The following is a 20,331-nucleotide window of genomic DNA, read 5'->3' as shown; positions in this document are numbered from 1 at the left end:
ACATGAACCAGGAATATGCTATTATAGCAATTATTATGTTAAAAGAAAAAATTGGATAGGGTGCACTGTTCAGAAAAGACACAAGTAAATAACAGTGAGTATGAGTGATGATATATAACGAGGAGAAACAGAAAAATCTGCCTGGGGCAGAATTGTTTTGAGTAGGGTTGATAAAACATATTCTGTTAGGATGCTGCTGAAAGTTACTACACACTGCAAAACAGTCACACCTTGGGACCACGTTAACTGACACAAAGTGACCAGACAACACAACCCTGGAGGTGTTCAAGAAATGCTGTATTAAGGGATGTGGTTTACCGGGAAGTATTGGTGATAGGTGGGCAGTTGGACTGGATGACCTTTGAGGCCTTTGTCAACCTTGGCGATTCTATGATTCTATGAGCAGGAGAGGAATTAGTAAATCTCTGTTGAAGTAAAGAGATGATTAGTAATACATGTTGTTCCTTACCTGGTATTACTGAAATAGCCTTCAAAGTCCTCAGTACTCTGAAAGTCCGAAGAGCTGAAATATTTCCTGATTTTGTACAGATAATAATATACCTATAAAATTAGACCACCATGTAATTGAATGACAAAGATCCATCTTTTCAGAGAGTATGAACACAGAGAATACAGTAATTAATACAATAAAGACAAGAAAAAGGTCAAATATATCCTAAAGTAGAAGTCTGAAGTTTGGAATGTAAATTCATTTTTAGGGATTGTTATAAAATAATGAGCCTTTCGATCAGTGCCACTTCAAAGAAACCCAGCAAGTTTTTCTTATGGATTTGGATGCTTAAATCTTTAAATGTTTATCCATCAAAAATGTCAATAAATATAAAACCTTCAGTAACATAATCACATCATTTCAAACTGACCTATTCAGAAGGCTACATGGAAGTATATGCTGAAACAACCGATTAAACTGAACACAGATATTGCAACTATCTCATAAAACTACATGAAATATGGTTTATGGAAAGGGAATTGAGCAAAATTAGCTTTACAGTATGTTAATTCTGCACTGCCTGTAACTTTTGTTTGGCAGTCAATTAAAAAATTGAATATAGAAACCATTTTCCATTTAATTTTTTCAACAATTTGGAAATTATAGAAAATGAGGACTGTAAGAGCATCATATTCTATACAACACTTTATTTGGTTACTTCTTATTCTCTAAGATGTCCCTCATGTGAGAATGGATATTTTGACCCTTCTTTAAATGAGACTACAACTGGTAACAGAATTCCTTAAAACATGAAGTCTCAATAACAGAATCCGAGAAACATTGGTTGGAAAGGACCTCTGGGGATGACCTAGGCAACTACTCACTCAAAGCATGACTTTTAACAGCAACAGATCAGACCACCACAGCTTTGCCTAGCCTGTAAGATTAAAGTACCTGAAATAATAACTGTACTGTTAATTTCCGTATACTGTAGATAATACACAGAAAAGTGCTTATAGCTGCTTGAATACAAATGAATCAGGAGTATATGTGGCAAGGCAAGACTGCAAAACGTAATTGTGCTTACAGCTGGTGAACTACTTGATAGCTACTGATTGTGTACATTTCTTCAGTATAAAATCTTTAGAGGTTTGTAGATTGTATGTGATGAGATCTGAGTACATAACTTGTTACTCCTGAGGGAAAACTAGCCATGCATATGGCAACTGTAAGCTGTCTTTGTTACATAGCCCATTAGATTCTGTAAGTTTAAAGGCCCTGGGACCAGTAAGCAAGATAAACAGAAGGATGAATTCCTGGACTTTGAGACAACAGACCCAGTGTGTTCAGAGATTTGCTTGGCAGGAACCCAGGAGAAATTGTCTCAAAGGGAAAAATTGCCCCTAGAACAGCAGGTTTGATCTTTAAGGATATTCTCTTCAAAGCACAAGAACCACATGCTCCACGCCACACAGTAAAGCAAGTGCAGCAGCAGATCCCCTTATCTCAACAGGGAAGTCTTGACTGAGGTATTCTAAAAGGATGTGTAGGAAGGATGAAGGAGAAAGACAAAGTTCAGCTGAATTTGGAGTTGTCCTGTTCCTGGAAGCTTACTATGAAATGATGAAAGATGGCAGACTTAAGTGACTATATAAGACATTCTAATTAGGTAAATGGGAGAAATAAAACGCAGTTGGGATGGGTTGCTTGGAGAGGTTTACTGAATCTCCACCCTCAGAGAAACTCAGTACTTGAATGGACAAGATCCTGAGCAACCTAATTTAAATTAACTCTGCTTTTGAACCACACGATTTCTAAAGGTCCCCTTCAATCTACATTACTCTAATAAAATAAGGACAAACAAACGAAAAACGACTGAAACATATTCAGTAATGCTAAATGGCAGGGGAAGTTTTGAAAGCTCTGAGACTTGGCTTTGAGTGCATCCGTTCACTGCTGTAAGACTATTTTGTTTTCGAGATAAATGTTCTGCATTTGAGATGTAAATTCTGACTTCTTTTCTTCCTCATTTCTTTTCCACATAGCTAACTGCTTTTTCTATGAGCTTAAATATGATCACAGCAGTGATCCATCTGGCCCATCTTTAAGAATGGCCCATGACAAACGCTTACACAAGAATTTTGAATCAAGGCAGTCATAGAACTGATGCTGCCAAGATTTCATTTTTTCAGAAAATTTGTAGCTCAGGGATTTCCTGAAGAAGACAACCTATCTTTGTGTTAAATAAAACCCTTCATGTGTTCTCCTCCAGGATTCTGTCCAGAAATATTCCAAATGCAAGAAAGCTTTTTGCATCCACCATCTCCTATGGTAATGTGCCTACACATGCCATGTAAAGTTAAACCCTTCTTTTTCATTCTGCCATCTGAAAACTTCAGTTGGTGCCTATAGGTCATCTATATTTTTATAAAGGATTTATTCTCTTTCAGGCTATGTGCTAGAGATTCTCTACCATGTTTCTACTGTTTTTTGTTTTTTTTTTTTTTCCTTTTTCATGAGTCCTACTCCATGTAGTTTCTCTTTATCTGGAACACAAGAGGTACATTTAATCACCCTTGTCACTCTTCTCTTTATCTTCTTTAATTATGTCATCTTTCAAGACAGCAGGTGCAAAACTACATACACTCCTGAAAGAACTATATAGAACAGATTTCTGTAGGGAAATAGCTTTGTGTTCCATTTTGTTATTTCTTGTACTTGATGTTTTCATTTTCTATTTTATTCTTTGATCATTACTGCACATGGAGTAGTGTTTTCACCAGATTATTTATTTAAACTCCAAATGTTTTTCCCAACTAATGAAATCTGTTTCATTGTGCTCCTAGCTGCATACGTAAAGCTAGGTCTGTTTTTCCTTGAGCAACACTTTACATAGCTTAGATTTCATCTGCTACTTATCAGCATGTCATTCAACACCTTGTGACGTCCTTTGAATCCTTCTCAAATTAGCTTCATCTGATCCAGAGAAGAACAAATAAGACAACATTAGGCATGCTTAGTTTTGGCTGTCTATGCAGAAAGCTCTTAAAAGAAAGTTAAGAATGCACTAAGTTGAGAAAATAGGTCTATTAAAAGTGACAATACATTAAGATACAAAGCAAATTAAAGCTTACTCGAAAAAGTTCTTGCATTTAGGTCTTGTTTTAAAGTCTACTCAACTATTTTTCTCTCACTGGGCAGCAGATACACAGGGGGTGACTGAAACAGAGTAACTTTCGAACTCATAGAATGCCAACTACTACAGAGAACTTTAGAACGTCAAATAGCATATTATTTGTGTATTCGTCCCCTCGAGTGTGAAAGAAAAACTGAGCTTTACTTACGTCACCACAAGAACAAGAAAATCCAGAACGTTCCATGGATCTCGAAGAAAGGTAAATTCATTCCAAACCAGTCCTCTTGCTAATACTTTTATCAATATTTCACCAGTATATATGGCAGTAAAGATGTGTCTGAGAAAGAAAACATATATTAAAGATACAGAAATAAAAACATTAATGAGATTGAAATACATTCAAGGGCATTCTACCTTTTCTGTGATTCAGCTACAGGATGGAAACACAAGTAGAACCAACAGGATAGATTACTTTCATGAGTACCAAAAGATGTCTCCCTGAATTTCAGTACAATTTCCACGTAGATCTGTGATTACAAATGTTCATCTAAGTATACAATACTATTTCCAGATGAAGAGTAGCTCATATGCTCTTATGAAAAATTATGGAAGTCCATGTATATGTTCTAAAGGAGGGCAGAAAATACCATAGCCTTAACATTTTGGTGGAACTGTAGCAACAAAAGGCATTTTTATCTGCCAAACTTGGAAAGATTGCACGTTTCAAAAATTTATTCTAGCAAAAATTCTGTACCCAAAATAAGGTCTACATAAAACTAAGCAATCATTATCACTGTCCTTACCCCAAAATATGAGCAATTAAAAATATGGAACTTCTGATGCCACAGGCACATTTTCAAGTTTTAATTCCAGAATATTCATTCAAGTTAAACTGGATAACGGGCACAATTACTAAAGGTAAGAAGACAGTATAAATAGATGGCTTCCTACTGTGAGCAGTTGAGCAGGGGGTGTCTTGGAAACTCCCAGAGGAGGGCAACAAATGTGGTAAAAGAGCTAGCAGGCATGTCCTATGAGGAGAGACTGACAGCACTTGGGTTGTCTACTCTGTTTTATCCAATTCTGCCTCATCCTATCCTTTAAGTTAGAATCATGCTGTACAACTTCTCTAAAAGGCTGAATCCTCCAAAGGAAAAATGGGCCAACCTTCTACGTTACAGCAGATGGCAAAAGTAGCCAATATGAAGTGTACAAGGGTATGCTTCTAACAAAAGAGGCTGAAGCTCCACAAAGACCAACAGTAGTACAGTACTACAGTATGTACTACAGTACATACTACAGTAATCTCAAATCTTCCTCAGCAATCTGAGGATTTTTGAACACCAGAATTAGAGCACCACATTATTTACTCTTCTTCAGTCTTGTGTGTTCATTTCCTTAGAGTGAAGAAAAGGCAGCTGAGATACTTACTCAGTCCCATTGAAATCTAGTGGATAGTTATTCATAGCCATGGAAGCACAATTGAGTATCACAGTACACGTAATAAAGCCAACAAATAATGTGAATGATAAGCTAAGGAAAAAGTGCTGTATTATAAAAGAGTGAAGTTCAGGAAAGTTGCTTTTAGTAATGGCATGACCATGTATTCAAAGTCAGCCATATTGAGGAATCTATTCCCACAAATGAACAAGTCTAAAGGAAAACACATGTCTGGCAGAAAGAACAGAAACTACTCAGCCTACAGCTCTGCACCTGCAGGCCTTTATATTTTAACTTCCTTCAAAATATATTTACCTTTTTCCAAATACATGAGAAGTTGGTGCTCAGAGCTGTATAAACTTGAGTATGAAATATCCTTTTTAGGGAAACACCAGACAAAATTTCAAAAATTTCAAAATTTCAGCAAAGCATTGCTGAAATTTCCATTCTCCGTGTTTTAATTATGAGGAAGTCCCTGGTTTGTTTCTAACTAAAACTTTAAGCTTGTCACTACACTGGAGATTCACAAAAACTTCTGGAAAAGGGCTAAAATATCACACTGTAGCATCTAAATGTGGTTTCATAACAGCATCTTCAAATCCAACTCTTTAAATAGGTGTTTTTTAACAGTAGAATGTAGTAAATATTTGCAAATATTGTATCTTGTAAATATTGTTGCTCTCAGAATCAAAGCCACAATTTGATTAATATGAAAAGAAGAGAATCACATAAATGTGCACCATACATTCTAAAATTAAAACAGAACTCAACCAAAGGATATGAATGGATGAGAATTTTAATCGCTGCTTTTCTGATTGGATTAAAAGGACCGAGTATACACAAGGCAGGTGTGGCAGTAAACCGGAAAATAGTCCTTCTTTTATTGATCACCATGAAAGTCTATTAAAAAAAGAAAAAAGAAAAATCATAGCATATGAAATATTTTAAAGAAACAAAATTATCAAGCAGCTGTGTAAATTATCTCCTAGCTACCATAAGATCCATTGCTGCTCAGTACTATTGGCAGATGAAGTAAAAATTAAGGGTCTTTAATCAAAAACAGCTAAGTAACATTTATGTAGATGCCTTCAGTTGAATCAGCCTTATTTTCTTTACATCAATCATTCTGTTTACTTTGAAAAAAAGTCTCTGGAAGGCCCTTTTCACCAATAATTACAAAGCCTTCTGCAAGTTCTCTGATTGAACGATCACATTCCAGTGAGTTGCTGGTATATTTGACAGACAGCAACGTCAGACTGAATGGAACATTCTGCTCTTCAGGTATAATAATAAGGAATCATACAACAGACATTTAATTTGGAAGAGAATCCTACAGCATCTAATTCACGTACTGCTATGGGCAACAAGAGAAGACATTTTGCAGTGCAATGGAGTATATGCAATCTCAATACCGTACAATTAACAAAGCTGATGAGACATTACAAAGTAACACAGAATTGATGTTGTCTAAAGCAAACTCATCTTTTTGCTATACAGAGTGCTGGAAACATTTCAAATATGCCTCATCTCGTTTGTATATTTGCAATTAAGCAAAAGCATTTGCAATAAGTCAGGGTGACCCACTGTTTGAGGGGCACTGAGTTCAGCCTCAGGTACTTCATAGAAACTCTTCTGAGTAACAAAGTATCAGTTATCTCAGAACCTATTTTTGATCAAAATCTATCCAGTGTATTCTATTCTCAGAATCCATTCTGATTACTGACTGGGCCTTAAAAATACCTTGTAGTTACATAGTAAGACACAAGGAGGAATGGTTGTAAACTAAGACAGGGGAGGTTTAGGTTAGATATTAGGAAGAATTTTTTCCCACAGAGGGTGGTGACACACTGAACAGGTTGCCCAAGGAGGTTGTGGATGCCCCACCCCTGGAGGCATTCAAGGCCAGGCTGGATGTGGCTCTGGGCAGCATGGTCAGGTGGTTGGCGACCCTGCACACAGCAGGGGGGTTGAAACTGGATGAGCATTGTGGTCCTTTTCAACCCAGGCCATTCTATGATTCTGTGACTTAGTCTAGCTTGCCTACCCCAAGAAATACTAGTAATGTTCTGAAATCTGTCTACAGATCTGTCTGCAATCCAAAAGCAGCAACTTCTGAATACAATCTTCATTATCTCTTAGGAGTATAGCAGATAAAATTAAACTGAAAAAAAAAAGTTTTTAAAATTTTAACCCTGTGATCACTGTAGTATGGATCCAAGTCTTCCAGAGGTTCCCCAATAAGCTCCGCGGGAACATCACCATAGAGAGATGGCAGTTTTTTACAGGTTTTCAGATCAAGCTGAGGAGTCACTTTATCCTCTTCAACTTCTTGGTCAGTAGTTTCCTGCTTAAGTTTGGCTTGCTTCTCTTTTTTCTCAGCAATTTTTTTCTCAATTGCTGCCAAGGACTCAGGAGTGAAACGTTGAAAGCTGATAGTTTCCAGTGGCCAAAACAAGGGTTCCATTTTCCTTCTGTTTGTTTACAGTGCTAGAAATAGCTTAAAAGAGAAAGCTCTTGATAAGTAGAAATTAACAGGAAAAGCAAAAACAAAAACAGTAACCGATACGAATTAGATAAATTATTTCTTCCTTCTGTGAAATCCTGTGCGAAAATAGAGAAGAAGGAATTAGAAACACATTCATTTAGAAGAAAGGGCAATGTAAAACAAAACCCATGAAGATCAGCAGTTGATTCTGGATTCATTCTGTATCATCCAGGTTGCAGAAGAGATGCTTTTTTCCTTTCTTCATATAGGAAGCATCAAAATCACGTCTCTATCAGACCTTGGACAAACATTGAATTATTTCTCTGAAACAATTTATAGCATTAGCAACCTTGCACTTTAATTTCTGCACTTTTTGCTAACAGTAGTTGCATATCTACCAACCCTCCCGATCCCGTAGCTACACAAAATAATTAATTGGAAGAGGCTCATCAGATCTACATCCTGCTCAAAGCAAGGCCAACATTGAGTTTACGTCAGTGGAGCTTTGTACAATTGAGGTCTGAGTATGTCCTAGGAGATATTCACAGCTTGTAGTAGAAACCCAACAAGAAATGGAAGGTTTTTACCTTAAAGGTCTTGAGCTTTGCTCTCCTCTGCTTCTGCTCATTTGTTAGTTATGTTTGTGCTTTGCATTCTCTGTTTTTCAAACTACATTCTTAACTATTTCCCTCACTTAGGCATGTATGAAATGAAAACCTCTCTGCTCACAATACTTTTTTCCAACACTGACAGAATTTGGCTGCAACTGCGGGTTTACAATTTGTGGTGAGAGAATACTTGCATTGCCTATTCATTAGCATTAAAAAAAAAACCTGTACAACAGACTTTTAAAAACCTTCAAGTTCAAAAAGAATACGAAGAATCTGTGAAACATCCAAGTTTCAAACATGCCTCCACATTTCTGCTGAGGTTTCTCCTGGAATTACTCATTTACCTTCACAGGACCCATCAAAACTGTAACAAAGGTAGGATGCATCAAACCATGAAATGCACAATGCTGCTTGATAGTGTTTTTCACTAACACTTTGCTGATGAATCTTGCATACTCTCACACCAGATTTGGTCATTAAGAGTCATTAGATACAGTCAGGTACATTAGATAGAGTTCTCAATAATAATAATAATTACAGTAGCATCAGTAATGGAACTGGGATAGCCTCTATGCTTAATGCTTCTGGTGAGCAGCCCTGCTATGCATGCCAGGGACCTGCATTTCCTCAGAACAAGACTTGCAAGGAGATGATATGGCCACTGATCGACACTTATGAAGCTCCATACTGACTGCTACACAGAACTTAAATAACCTAAAGATAATCATATAGCACTATTTTCCTAGAGCTTCACAGGTGCCTCAATGTTTTGGAGGTGTGCAGTAGTATCTGGAGGTCTTGGTTATGTTTATTTGCTTGGTAACTATTCCTTTCCACATCCTAGAGGAAAGACATTGAATTCCTTTGAAGTACTGTGATTTTGATCCAAATCACTGACTTGTTTATTCATTCACTTCAGTTACTGAAGGATAACACCCTGCAGAGTCAGGAACTCAAGAACATTTCATCAAATTCACACGAAAATCAGAATTAAATATTATTTCTATCAGCTCCTCCATTTGTAACAGCCATTGAATAGCCCACTGAATATTTACTCTGAGCATCTGGACATGAAAGAATAAAAGACAAATTGTATTATCTTCCAATTTGGTTTTAATATACATCTAGTAGATTCTTTCACAGAAAAATAAGGAATAAAAATGTCTCCCTGTGATAGGATTTTGTTTGCACAAAATCAAATAACTCCATGTTTAATGTAGGTCAAGAAGTACCTTGAAATGAAAATAATAATAATAAAAAGAAAAGTAGCAACACTTACAATGAGACCTACCATCAAAAGGCTACAACTACTAAAACCTATGCTCCTTCAGAGCCCTATTCTACCTGGACAGACTGGAGAGTTGAGCAGAGGGGAACTTGATGAGGTTCAACAAGATTTAGTGTAGAGCCTTGCACCTGGGGAGGAATAACCATATGCACCTGCACAGGTTAGGGGCTGACCTGCTGGGAAGGAGCTCTGCAAAGAAGGTCCTGGGTGTTCTCGTGGACAACAGGTTGGCCATAAGCCAGCAGTGTGCCCCTGCGACCAAGAAGGCCAATGGGATCCTGGGGTGCATTAAAAAGAGAGTGGTCAGCAACTTGAGGGAGGTGATCCTCCCCCCTCTACTCTGCCCTGGTGAGACCACGTCTGGAGTACCATGTTCAGTTATGGGCTCCTCTGTTCAAAAAAGATAGGGCTCTCACAGAAAGAGTCCAAGAGTCCAGCAGAGGGTGACAAAGATGGTGAGGGGCCTGGAGCATTCCCTTTACAAGGAAAGGCTGAGAGGGGATGTCATGAGCAGTTATAAATATCTCAAGTGAGGGACCCAAGTCAATGGGGGCAGTCTCTTTTCAGTGGTCAGCAACAGCAGAACAAGAGGTAATGGGCAGAAACTGAAACACAGGAAGTTCTATACTAATGCAAGGAAGAACTTCCTCAATGTCAGAGGGACAGAGCACTGGAACAGCCTGTGCTGAGATGTGGAGTCTCCTTCTCTGCAGATATTCAAGACCTGCCTGTAAGCCTACCTGTGTGCCCTGCTGTAGGGAACTGCTTTAGCAGAGGGGTTGGACTCAATAGTCTCTAGAGTCCCTTCCAGCCCCTACAGTTCTGTGATTCTATGATTCTGTACCTTTTTCAGTACTCATCAACAGTATTTCCAAAAGCTTATTTGGGCAATTCTGTGTATTTTTCAATAAATCATTTTTCAGTGGCAATGTGCAAAATCAAATTTTAATAAATCTTATATACAGTTTAGATAATCATAATAAGTAAACACCCAGAACGAATTATTTCCAAGTAATTCATAAAGGTGTACTTAAGCACACTGAGCTGTACATAGCACAGTTTTTGTTGACATAACTAAAAGGCCCACTTTTTATGTCAGCAAAATGAGCAGCTTTTTTAGTACCTTAACAATATAAAAATAAAAATGCATATTAACACATAGGCCTGATGTTCAGAAACCCAAAGGTGTTATGGTTGGATACTGCCTGTAGATAAAGACACCCTCATTGAGATCCTGCCTGTGATCAAGGCATCTTAACTCCCATTAACAGACAGTAGATATCTATTAGTAAGCACAGTTAATCAAGGTTGGAGAGATACTTAAATGATCAAATGGAGATAGCTACTTCAGAATTTCACATTTCAAATGTTATATTTAATCAGTTCACCATACACAGCAAACACTGATATAGAAATGCTAAATGTTATAAACATCTTCAAATTCATCGTCAGTTTTACATGTTCATGCACTAGACATATACACTGCAGTGAATGCCCATTATTAAAAATAATTACTAATATTCCACAAAAAAGCAAAGAAATTTAAAAGGAATCAAAACACGATTTCATATCTAGCTCAAATGCTTTTGAAACAAGGAACTGCAAGGAAAATGTGAAAGCAGCTCATGACAGCACTATGAGATAGGCTAAGAACTCTCTTTTCTGTGCTGTACAATACCTTGCAAAGAGCTACTATCACCTACTCACTTCCAACACAAACAAAACGCATCTGCTCTCAGACTACTATTTCCTTCTGTCTAAACACCAATAATTATTAAAAGATTTAGCTGATTTATTTTATCCTTTTCTAAAAACAAGCTGCGAAACATAACACATCTTATTGGACTAATATCTGTTTCTAAAATACACGGTCATTTCCTCCACGTAGCACTTTGCTCCCCACTCTCTGCAATCTGCTTTCCCCTACACACCCTTTGTGTTATTCTGAGTGGACAGTTGTTTGTTTGCTTCTTTCTTTTGAAACAGGCATAAAATAAAAGGTATTCACAATTTCAAGATAATACAAAAAAATTTGCTCACCACTTCCAAATCAGAAACCGATATTGGGCCAGGTTTTGTGTTACTTAAATGTCTTGAAAAAAAAATAACTCACCAGCATTTTCAGGAGATAAACATTTCAGATTTGTGCAGGAAAAGAAATTGCACTATCTGAAGGTAATTACAGCTCAGATTAGATAATATCAAAGCCAATCTGAATACTGCTGTGCACCAGCCAGTGTAGCAAAGCAAGTCAAAAAGCAGCCTGGAAGGAATGAGAATTTCATTAACATTTAGTAAAACGTGATAAACGTTAAAAGAATAGCTGTATGTTTGCTGCAAGACAGCAGTTCTACATTAAAAACAGATTATTTTTTTTAATAACTGACTAAAAACAAAACCACATCTAAGAGTTAAAATCAGATGGGATCTTATAAATATACATACATACACACATAGACACACTGAGAAAGCCAGAATACTTTAAGCACAGAGATTTAAATTTACAAATTTAGCAATGGCAATTTTGCACAGTACATCAATATTTAGCAGAAACAAAACACTTACAGTGTCCCTTTTGAAAGAAAAAGCCTTCAGACTGATTTCTTTAAGCTAATTTCAGCTAGCTCTGATCTTCTAAGAGACAGAAAGTCCTCACTTTCTCACCATCACCACTCTGTTCTGAAGACCATCCTACCTACCCAGAAAGTTTTTGTATTGGGACGTCTGGGGGAGGGACAGAGGGAGGAGCTTCATTGTTCTTCTGAGGTCTTGTAATCTCATGGGGAGCTCTGCAGAGAAGGAAAAAGCTGGAGGGTGATTCTCTTGAAGAACAATTACATAAATATTACTTGATTGTTTTATTTCTTTGGGACTTACAGTTGCACTTACTAAAAAACCTCAACGTTTCTGTTCAATAGGAAAACACTGTTCTGCTTTGTATTTCATTCTGAACTTTTAACTAGCCAACTTCCCAGCATATGCTGAATATTAGGACAAATTTTGTGCTTCATTAGAAGCTTCTGTTTAGAAATCATAGAATCGTGAAATGGTCTGGGTTGAAAAGAACCACGGTGATCATCTGGCTTCAACCCCCTGCTATGTGCAGGGTTGCCAACCACCAGACCAGGCTGCCAAGAGCCACATCCAGCCTGGCCTTGAATGCCTCCAGGGATGGGGCATCCACAACCTGAAATGACACTTAACACATCGCTAGTTTTCATTCCTAAAATTATACTTTTTATTATTCCCAGGCTATTATGTGTATCCATTATGACAAGTAAAGATAAAATCTCAAAGTGAGTATAGAGTCATAGAAGCATAGAATGGTTTGGATTGGAAGGGACCTTTAATATCATCTACTACCAACCTCCCTGCTATAGGCAGAGACACCTCCCTCTAGACCAGGTTGCTCACAGCCCCTTCCAGCCTGGTCTTGAATGCTTCCAGGGAGCGGACATCCACAACCTCTCTGGGCAATCTGTTCAGTGTCTCACCACCCTCACAGTAAAGAATTTCTTCCTAATATCTAGTCTAAAGCCACCCTCTTCTAGTTTAAAGCCATTTCCCCTCATCCTGTCACTACATGTTCTTATAAAATATAGTTGTCTTCATATTTTACATGTATAAAATCCAAGCTCAGAATACACTCAATATTACATTATGCCATTATTTCATTACAACACACAAGCTTTGTCTGAGCAAGCTAATAAACCACAATTTTTTATCCTGAAATTAGTTATATTTTTGAAATAAAATTTACGTACAAAATACATCTCTGATGAATCTTATTGCTAAGTACAATTATTTCTCTTTCAGTTACATCAGCAGCACTCATTACTGTCCAAGAATTATTTTACTCTTTAGCAGATAGAGCCTAAATCTTTCTGACAATGATTAAGAGCTGTCATGGGTTTTGCTGGAAGAAGTATAGTGAATAAACTACATTGTCCTTAAAAGCCGGGCAGCTCTAATGCGTGCAAACTGAAAAGCAATGGGGATCAAACACTGCCTGATAGATGCCATCAGCAAAGGAAACAACTGAGGACAGTTTTAAAGAAATAGCAATGCTAAGTGTTCTGTGATGGAAGTTCAAGTGTAAGTTATTTTTCCTGAAAGCATTAGTATGTCCTCAAGAGCAGAATTTTAAGTATCGGTAAAACATCATTCCATAAGGGCACTGTGTGTGCTCTGGTCAAAACCAGTATGTTCTGTAATAGTATATCTGCTAGTATCACTAAGTACGAAAAAAATTCCTGGTCTGAACACACTGCCTTTGCTAAATCCCCTTCAATAATGTAATCCTGTGCAAAGTGGGGCATATGGAGTAAAGAGAGATATCAAAGGAGTATGAAGAGCTGCACTTCTGCCTTCTTTGCAAGCTGTAACACCCATAACCTGAAGAAAGGAAGGCATGGATAAAAAGAAGAGCATAATTGCAGCTGTTAACAGATGCTTATGGCTCATAAATAATGTTTCTTACAAGTTGATATGATTTCTTACAAGTTGTACAGTGCTGGCAGTTCAATGCTGAACAGTAAAATTTCACAGTCCTTGGTAAATGGCTGTCAGGCAATGTCTGTGATAGTGGAAAAAGGGAAAATCACTCCCATTTTTAAAAAAGGGAGAAAGGAAGAGCTGGGGAACTACAGGTTGGTGAGCCTTGCATCTGCCTGGCAGGGTCATGGAGCAGATCCTCCTGGAAGAGATGCTAAGACACACGTGAGATGTGGAGTTAACCTAAGACGGCCAGTATGGCTTCACCATGGCCAGATTGTGCCTGGCCTATCAGATGGTCCTCTATGATGGAATGACAGCAGCAGCGGACCAAAGAATCATAGAATGGCCTGGGTTAAAAAGGACCACAATGATCATCTAGTTTCAACCCCCCTGCTATGTGCAGGGTCGCCAACCACCAGACCAGGCTGCCCAGAGCCACATCCAGCCTGGCCTTGAGTGCCTCCAGCGACGGAGCATCCACAGCCTCCTTGGGCAACCTGTTCCAGCGTGTCACCACCCTCTGTGTGAAAAACTTCCTCCTAAAGAAGGGGGGTTAGAACAAGATGTTTTTTAAAGTCCCTTCCAACCTAAGCCATTCTATGATTCTATGATTAAGAGCTACTTCTAAATAATGCACACACCCTTATAATGATGCAAACCCAAATGCATCCATCATGGACTGAATGACTTCAGCTGCTGGCCAGAAGCTTCAGGATACTCCTTAATTTCAAGGGTTAAATAAGCAAGAGATGCCAGGAATGCCTCTTATAACTTATCATGTTCTCAGAGCAAGTGATATGCAACAGCAAGCAAAAAGAACAGTGCAGAAAGGCATCCTCTTTACTATACATGGAATGCATGGTAACTATGCGTAGACTAAAGGGAGAAAAAGAGAACAAATTCACATACAAAGAGGCAGATTTATCACTGAGACAAATATAGGGGCTCATGTTATTGAGCATTTCTGAGGTATGCTAAAGGTTTGCCCCAATCCTTTTTAGAAAATAATTTAACAGCGTCAAGTATGAGATGAAATTATCAAGGCAATAATTTATACGATTCACATTTTCCTTTTTTTCATAGAAAAAAAAAGAAAGAAAAAAAGAAATCACACAGACGTGCGATTGTGTATTTGGTAAATAGCTAATTGGTTTTACAGAATAACAGGAAATCGCTTTTATGGTAAGTACACATTAAATGCGTTGTTACACAAAGTAGCTCTCTGCCTAATGACCTGATGTACACTGAGTAAGTCTGAAAATTAGCTCAGCGCCTAAGGTTCAAGCCATTTCATCTGCTTCCTCTTTGTATTCAGAAAAACAGTGTTTTTGAAGCATTTTCTGTTTCTCAAAAGTAACGGGCATTAATTATAAGCACACAAAATACTGCTACTATCATCTCTGAAAGGTTTCCAGTATTTCTGATACGCTCCTGCTTACAGAGTTCATTCTTAAGTCTCACCACTTACTGCGCTCCTCCAAGCAGAATTATGAAACGAGAAATGGAAGAGCTCCACCAAGGTCTGAGCATTCCGTTTCAAAAACACTTCTTACCATAATTCCCTGGAAGATTAAAGCCTAAACTTCAACTCTTTGTCAAGAATGCAATAAATTATGTAATAGCAAACAGCTTTACAAATTAAAAACAAACTATATATGCTGGAGAAGCAGAATACAATATTTACTAATTCTTAGACTAATGCTAGAAAGCATATTTAAAGCAATGTTTAAGCTGAAATAATTATTCATTTCCTTCCTCCAAAGCCTCCAGTCCTTCAGTTCTTTCTGTCCCTCCTCTCTGGCAGGCTTGGGCATGTGATTTATCAAAGTGACTTAAAAATCTAGAAAAATTAGTTTCTTTCTTTGCTTCCAGATGCCATCATGCTGGTTCTACTTCATGATTGCTACTTACATCAGTGGCAGTCATTAGAAATTTATGTATAATCACTATTTTGCTGTTTCATCCACAGATCCCTTGCTCATACAGCTTTGATATATGCTCAGACCTCACCTGCCTTACTACCCCTACCAGGTGCCAGTGAGGAAAGTAACTCCTCATCCAACAGTCTCAAACAGAGCAACTGTAAAATGATTTTTAGCATTTTTCATGAGGGCCCTACAAATATTCCCTCATTTTGAACAGAGCAAGAAACGTAATTAAAAATATTTTCTGTATTTTTACACTTAAAACTTTATTCCAGGTGAATTCTGCAACTTTTTGGATCTTAATCCAGAAGCAAGAGGGGCAGTTACAGACACAGCATTATCAAGCAAAGACAGCAAAGACTGTGGCCATTGCACGTTGCTGTGTGACTTTTACAGCAGGTTTGGAACATGAAGGAGACTAAAGTGAGTTGAACAAATGTCTTGTTGATGCAGTCACATAAATGTGATAATCCAAAAGAAAAAAAAAAATCAGCTCCACAATAAAATAGGCCCTAAGATCACCAACTTTCACGTCCCATCAAATACAGACTAAATACAGTAATTTCAGTTTCCTCTGAATCATGCCCATAAATTATATATAGGCTTCAAACTACGTAAAATCTATCATGTCCTTTGGGGATTTGTTCAGTGATTAGCTGGCATTAAAATGATATTTCTTCATAGCTTGATTTTATGTAAGCTCTTCTCCCAACTGTATCATCTCTTACTGCACTTCCTGCAGGATTAAAGAGCTTTTTGCTTATGGAAAACATTCTCTACTTCTATAATTATATTAAAAAATGGGGTTGGAAGTGATATCCTAACACCACCTTGTTAATGATTCAGCCCCAAACAGCATCAGCAATACTGATGTAACTCCTGGAGATATTTGCTTTGCCTCTTCTTACAATAGATGGTGATTCCAACCCCTCCATATACAACATATTCTAGTGCTTCACTACTCTGACTGCCAAGAAATGTTTTTTCTTCTGATTCATATGAATCTTCTGAACTGCAATTACAGCCCATTATTTCTCATTCACCACGGACATGAAGATGAGTTTATTCCATACTTCTTCTCAATTATCTGGGAAACTGCTATAATGTTTCCTTTCGTCTTCTTTGCTGTAGCCAATAAACATTTGAACTTTTCACTGTAATTCCTACAGGCTCCAAATCATAGTTAAATCTTAGGTCTAAATTCTTTTCAGGTTTTTATCTTTAATGCTGTGGCAGCCAAACCTCACAAAGAGGGATTTGAACAGCAGAGGGAAGAAGCTGAAAAATGCAATAGTATTTTTGACCCTAATATTATTGAGGAAATTTCATCTTCATCTTTTTATTTATTACAGTGGTTACTTATCCAATAAGCATCCACTTGCTTTTCTCCTTATCTTGATATCCTGGCCTAACTCCTGAATCCTGCTCAGTTCTCTCCCACTTCCTTTTTGGCTCAACATCTCAACATCTATTTGCTCACACCAATGTTTTCAGGAGGTCACAATTCAGACAAAGATTATCGGAGTTTTAGGGAAATTGAAAAATAATCCCTGGATTTATCTACAAATTTTGTTCCTTCTCTTCCAAAGCCAAAAGCAAACAGTTAACATTATAAATTTGATGATCTTATCACTTTCCTAAAATGTCATGTCAATTTGGCACATAACGTAGAAAACCTTATCTACCATATTTTTTTGTGCTATTTGTCTTCATGACTCTGTATCAGCCCAGCCTTGCTGCATGTCTGTCATGAATGAGAATGAATAACAGGCTGAAAGTGCAGCTCAGACACACAGAAACAAGCAACTTATCTCTTGCCACCAGGATACTTTCTGTGTTTCAGCAAAGACAACCTCTGATGTACTACACAACCTCTAGAGGGCCCTCCCAACTTCAAAGGTTCTATGATGCAAAGTGAGCACCATGCATCTTTTTTTCTCCTTTCAGTAATGAACTGTTGGTCAGAAGGGTGGGTCTAAGAAACACTGTATAACAGGGACTATCTACGTAGGTTGACATGCAGAGAGGAAAAAACAATTTTAAAATTGCATAACAATGTAAGTAAAAAAGCTTTACAGTCAATAAACAAATATATTAAATATAAATACAAAACAAGTATCATAGAATCACAGAAGACTGCCCTTGAAGACACAGTATGAAGATCAACTCTGCTAAGTGAAAAATCCATGTGTGCTCATGGACTATGAAATGATTATTAGGGTTTATTAAATAAATTATTCCATTTGATCAGAATAACACAAAAATCACAAACACGTCAATATCTTTATTAGAGAGACTTTAAGAGAGACTTTAAAGTATGCATGATAATTATTGTTCCATGGAAAGAAGTCTTAAACCCTTTAATGGACCAATGCATATTAAAATGTGAGAAAGCACTTAGCTCAGTATTTACTTAAGCAGAAAAACTTCATACTGCCTCTTTGTTTGGTTCACAGTCCATTAAGATTACATAGGAAATGCATGCATCTGAAAGAATTTGATCAGTACCGTTAGCCTGATGCTAATATGCAACTAAATTTTTGCTAAAAAACGCTTTAATTTTATCTTAGAAAAAATGTAATGCATTAAGCAATACAACTTTGTCACATCTGTCCTAGATGCTTTGAATCATACTCTCTGTACTGTTGTAATAACAGAAGATGGTGGAAATATAGCTGTTAAGGAAGAGCTTTGGCCAAGGCAGATAGATCTCTTTTAAGAATAATACCCCCTGCTTGCAATTGCAAGGAGGACACTGCAGTCAGCAATGCTGGAAAATGCAATTCTTATCAAAATAAGCAGTTTGTATTAGCATTAATGAGTGGCCAGTGAGCCAGCAGGAATGTGAATATGTGACTATATATTTTTTACTTATTCCTTTACTCATTTTTTGTCACGGTAAATGTTTCTCACTAGGACTATTGATCCTCTGTGCATTTCACCAATCTCCTCTTCCAGTCAACTTTACTGGTTTGAAGTCAATGAAATAATCAATACCAAAACAAACCCGCCAACATAACATCCCTATGCAAAACTCTATACAGATCTTAATCCAGAATACGGTCATTGCTGCAACTCAACACTTCATGCATTAATGGATTAAGTAACAGAGATGCTTTGAAGCTGGGAGGCATACCTCTAAAAAGCAGCATAGACTTTCATACAGTCATACACTCAAAATTTGAGCAAGCATTTTCTATTAGACAAAATAACACAATCTTCCCTGGCTCTCTAGGGAAGATGCTTCAGTCTTTGCTGTTGTCTCAATAGGAAAGCCCAAAAGTCAGGCTGAGCATTTGTCTCCTACCACACTCTTATAAAATGGCTGCCATCCAGAGGAACCTGGACAGGCTTGAAAAATGGGCCCATGTAAACCTAATGAGGTTCAACACGGCCAAGTGCAGGGTACTGTGCTTGAGTCGGGGCAATCTGAGATGTGTCTACAAAGAACTCTTTGGGAACAACTATGCAGAGAAGTGCTTGCAGCCTGGAAGGCCAACAGCATCCTGGGTGGTACCAACAGAGGGGCGGCGGCAGGGAGAGGAAGGAGACTGTCCCCCTCTGCTCTGCCCACGTGAGGTCCCACATGGAGTACTGAGACCAGGCTTGGAGCTCCAGCACAAGGATGCAAAGCTGTTGGGAGTGGGTTCAGAGGAGGGCCAGAAAGATGACCAGAGGGCTGGAGGACCTCTCCTATGAAGAAAGGCTGAGGGAGCTGGGGGTGGCCAGTCTGGAGAAGGCTCTGGGGAGACCTCGCTGCAGCCTTCCAGTACTTAAGCTTACAGACAGGAGGGTGAGTGACTTTTTACATGGTCTGACATCATCAGGACAAGGAAAAATGTATTTAAACTATGAGAGGGAAGACTTAGGTTAAATGTTAGGAGAAAATTCTTTGCTCTGTGGGTGGTGAGGCATTGGCACAGAGAAGCTGTGGGTGCTCCATCCCTGGAGGTGCTCAAGGCCAGGCTGGAAGGGGCCATGGGCAGTCTGATCCAGCAGGGGAAAATCCTGCCTGTAGCAGCTCCAGCACTCTAAGACCTTTAAAGGCACATGTAAAGCCTCCAGCAGCACAAAGGCACTGCCTGCTACAGCCCAGCACACACTGTGAGCCAGAGCACCTCAGTGTCGGGGCTACACACCAGTGTTCTGTCAGCACCTCAGACCCAGAGCACGTCAGATGGGGTCAAACAACTTCAGCCCAAAGGCCAGGATTTCACTACTCTCCCAGGGATAAAAACTTGACCCTCAGGCCACCAATAGGAAGAAAACAGGCAGGGAGCAGTAGAATGAGTGACAAGATGACCCCAAACCCTGAGCTTCAAGGACTAGAACCTACAACTGAGGGCATAAAATGGCGCACGGCCACAGCAGAGCGGGAGCGCTGGCCCCGCCCCTTGCTCTGTTCCCGCCCTCTTACCGGTTGCCTAGCAACACCCTTGTGAACGCGGGCCCCGCCCCTCCCCTCTATACCAGCTTTGGGCAGAGAGGGGGGCGGGAC

At 38.5% G+C, this 20,331-nt stretch overlaps 1 protein-coding gene across 3 annotated transcripts in view; it reads right to left on the bottom strand.

Moving 5' to 3' along the window:
* SCN11A (sodium voltage-gated channel alpha subunit 11) overlaps positions 1 to 20,207 on the bottom strand; it is a 50,089-nt gene extending 29,882 nt beyond the window's left edge. The window contains exons 1-8 of one of the 3 annotated variants that reach the window (XM_046925820.1): positions 19,973 to 20,207; positions 11,977 to 12,200; positions 11,525 to 11,674; positions 7,219 to 7,524; positions 5,809 to 5,927; positions 5,019 to 5,108; positions 3,796 to 3,924; positions 470 to 561 (exon numbers count right to left, since the gene is read on the bottom strand). In XM_046925820.1, the coding sequence (XP_046781776.1) occupies positions 470 to 561; positions 3,796 to 3,924; positions 5,019 to 5,108; positions 5,809 to 5,927; positions 7,219 to 7,491 (703 nt within the window). In that variant the 5' untranslated portion in view covers positions 7,492 to 7,524; positions 11,525 to 11,674; positions 11,977 to 12,200; positions 19,973 to 20,207. Of the gene's footprint in view, positions 1 to 469; positions 562 to 3,795; positions 3,925 to 5,018; positions 5,700 to 5,808; positions 5,928 to 7,218; positions 7,525 to 11,524; positions 11,675 to 11,976; positions 12,201 to 19,972 lie in introns of those variants that run through there. The other 2 variants (NM_001318428.3, XM_040685952.1) reach the window with 2 other exon arrangements.
* Positions 20,208 to 20,331: the final 124 nt, after the last annotated feature.

The sequence above is a fragment of the Gallus gallus genome, chromosome 2 (genome assembly GCF_016699485.2).
Source record: "Gallus gallus isolate bGalGal1 chromosome 2, bGalGal1.mat.broiler.GRCg7b, whole genome shotgun sequence".
NCBI lineage: Eukaryota > Metazoa > Chordata > Aves > Galliformes > Phasianidae > Gallus > Gallus gallus.
This window is presented reverse-complemented; position numbering and strand designations above follow the sequence as displayed.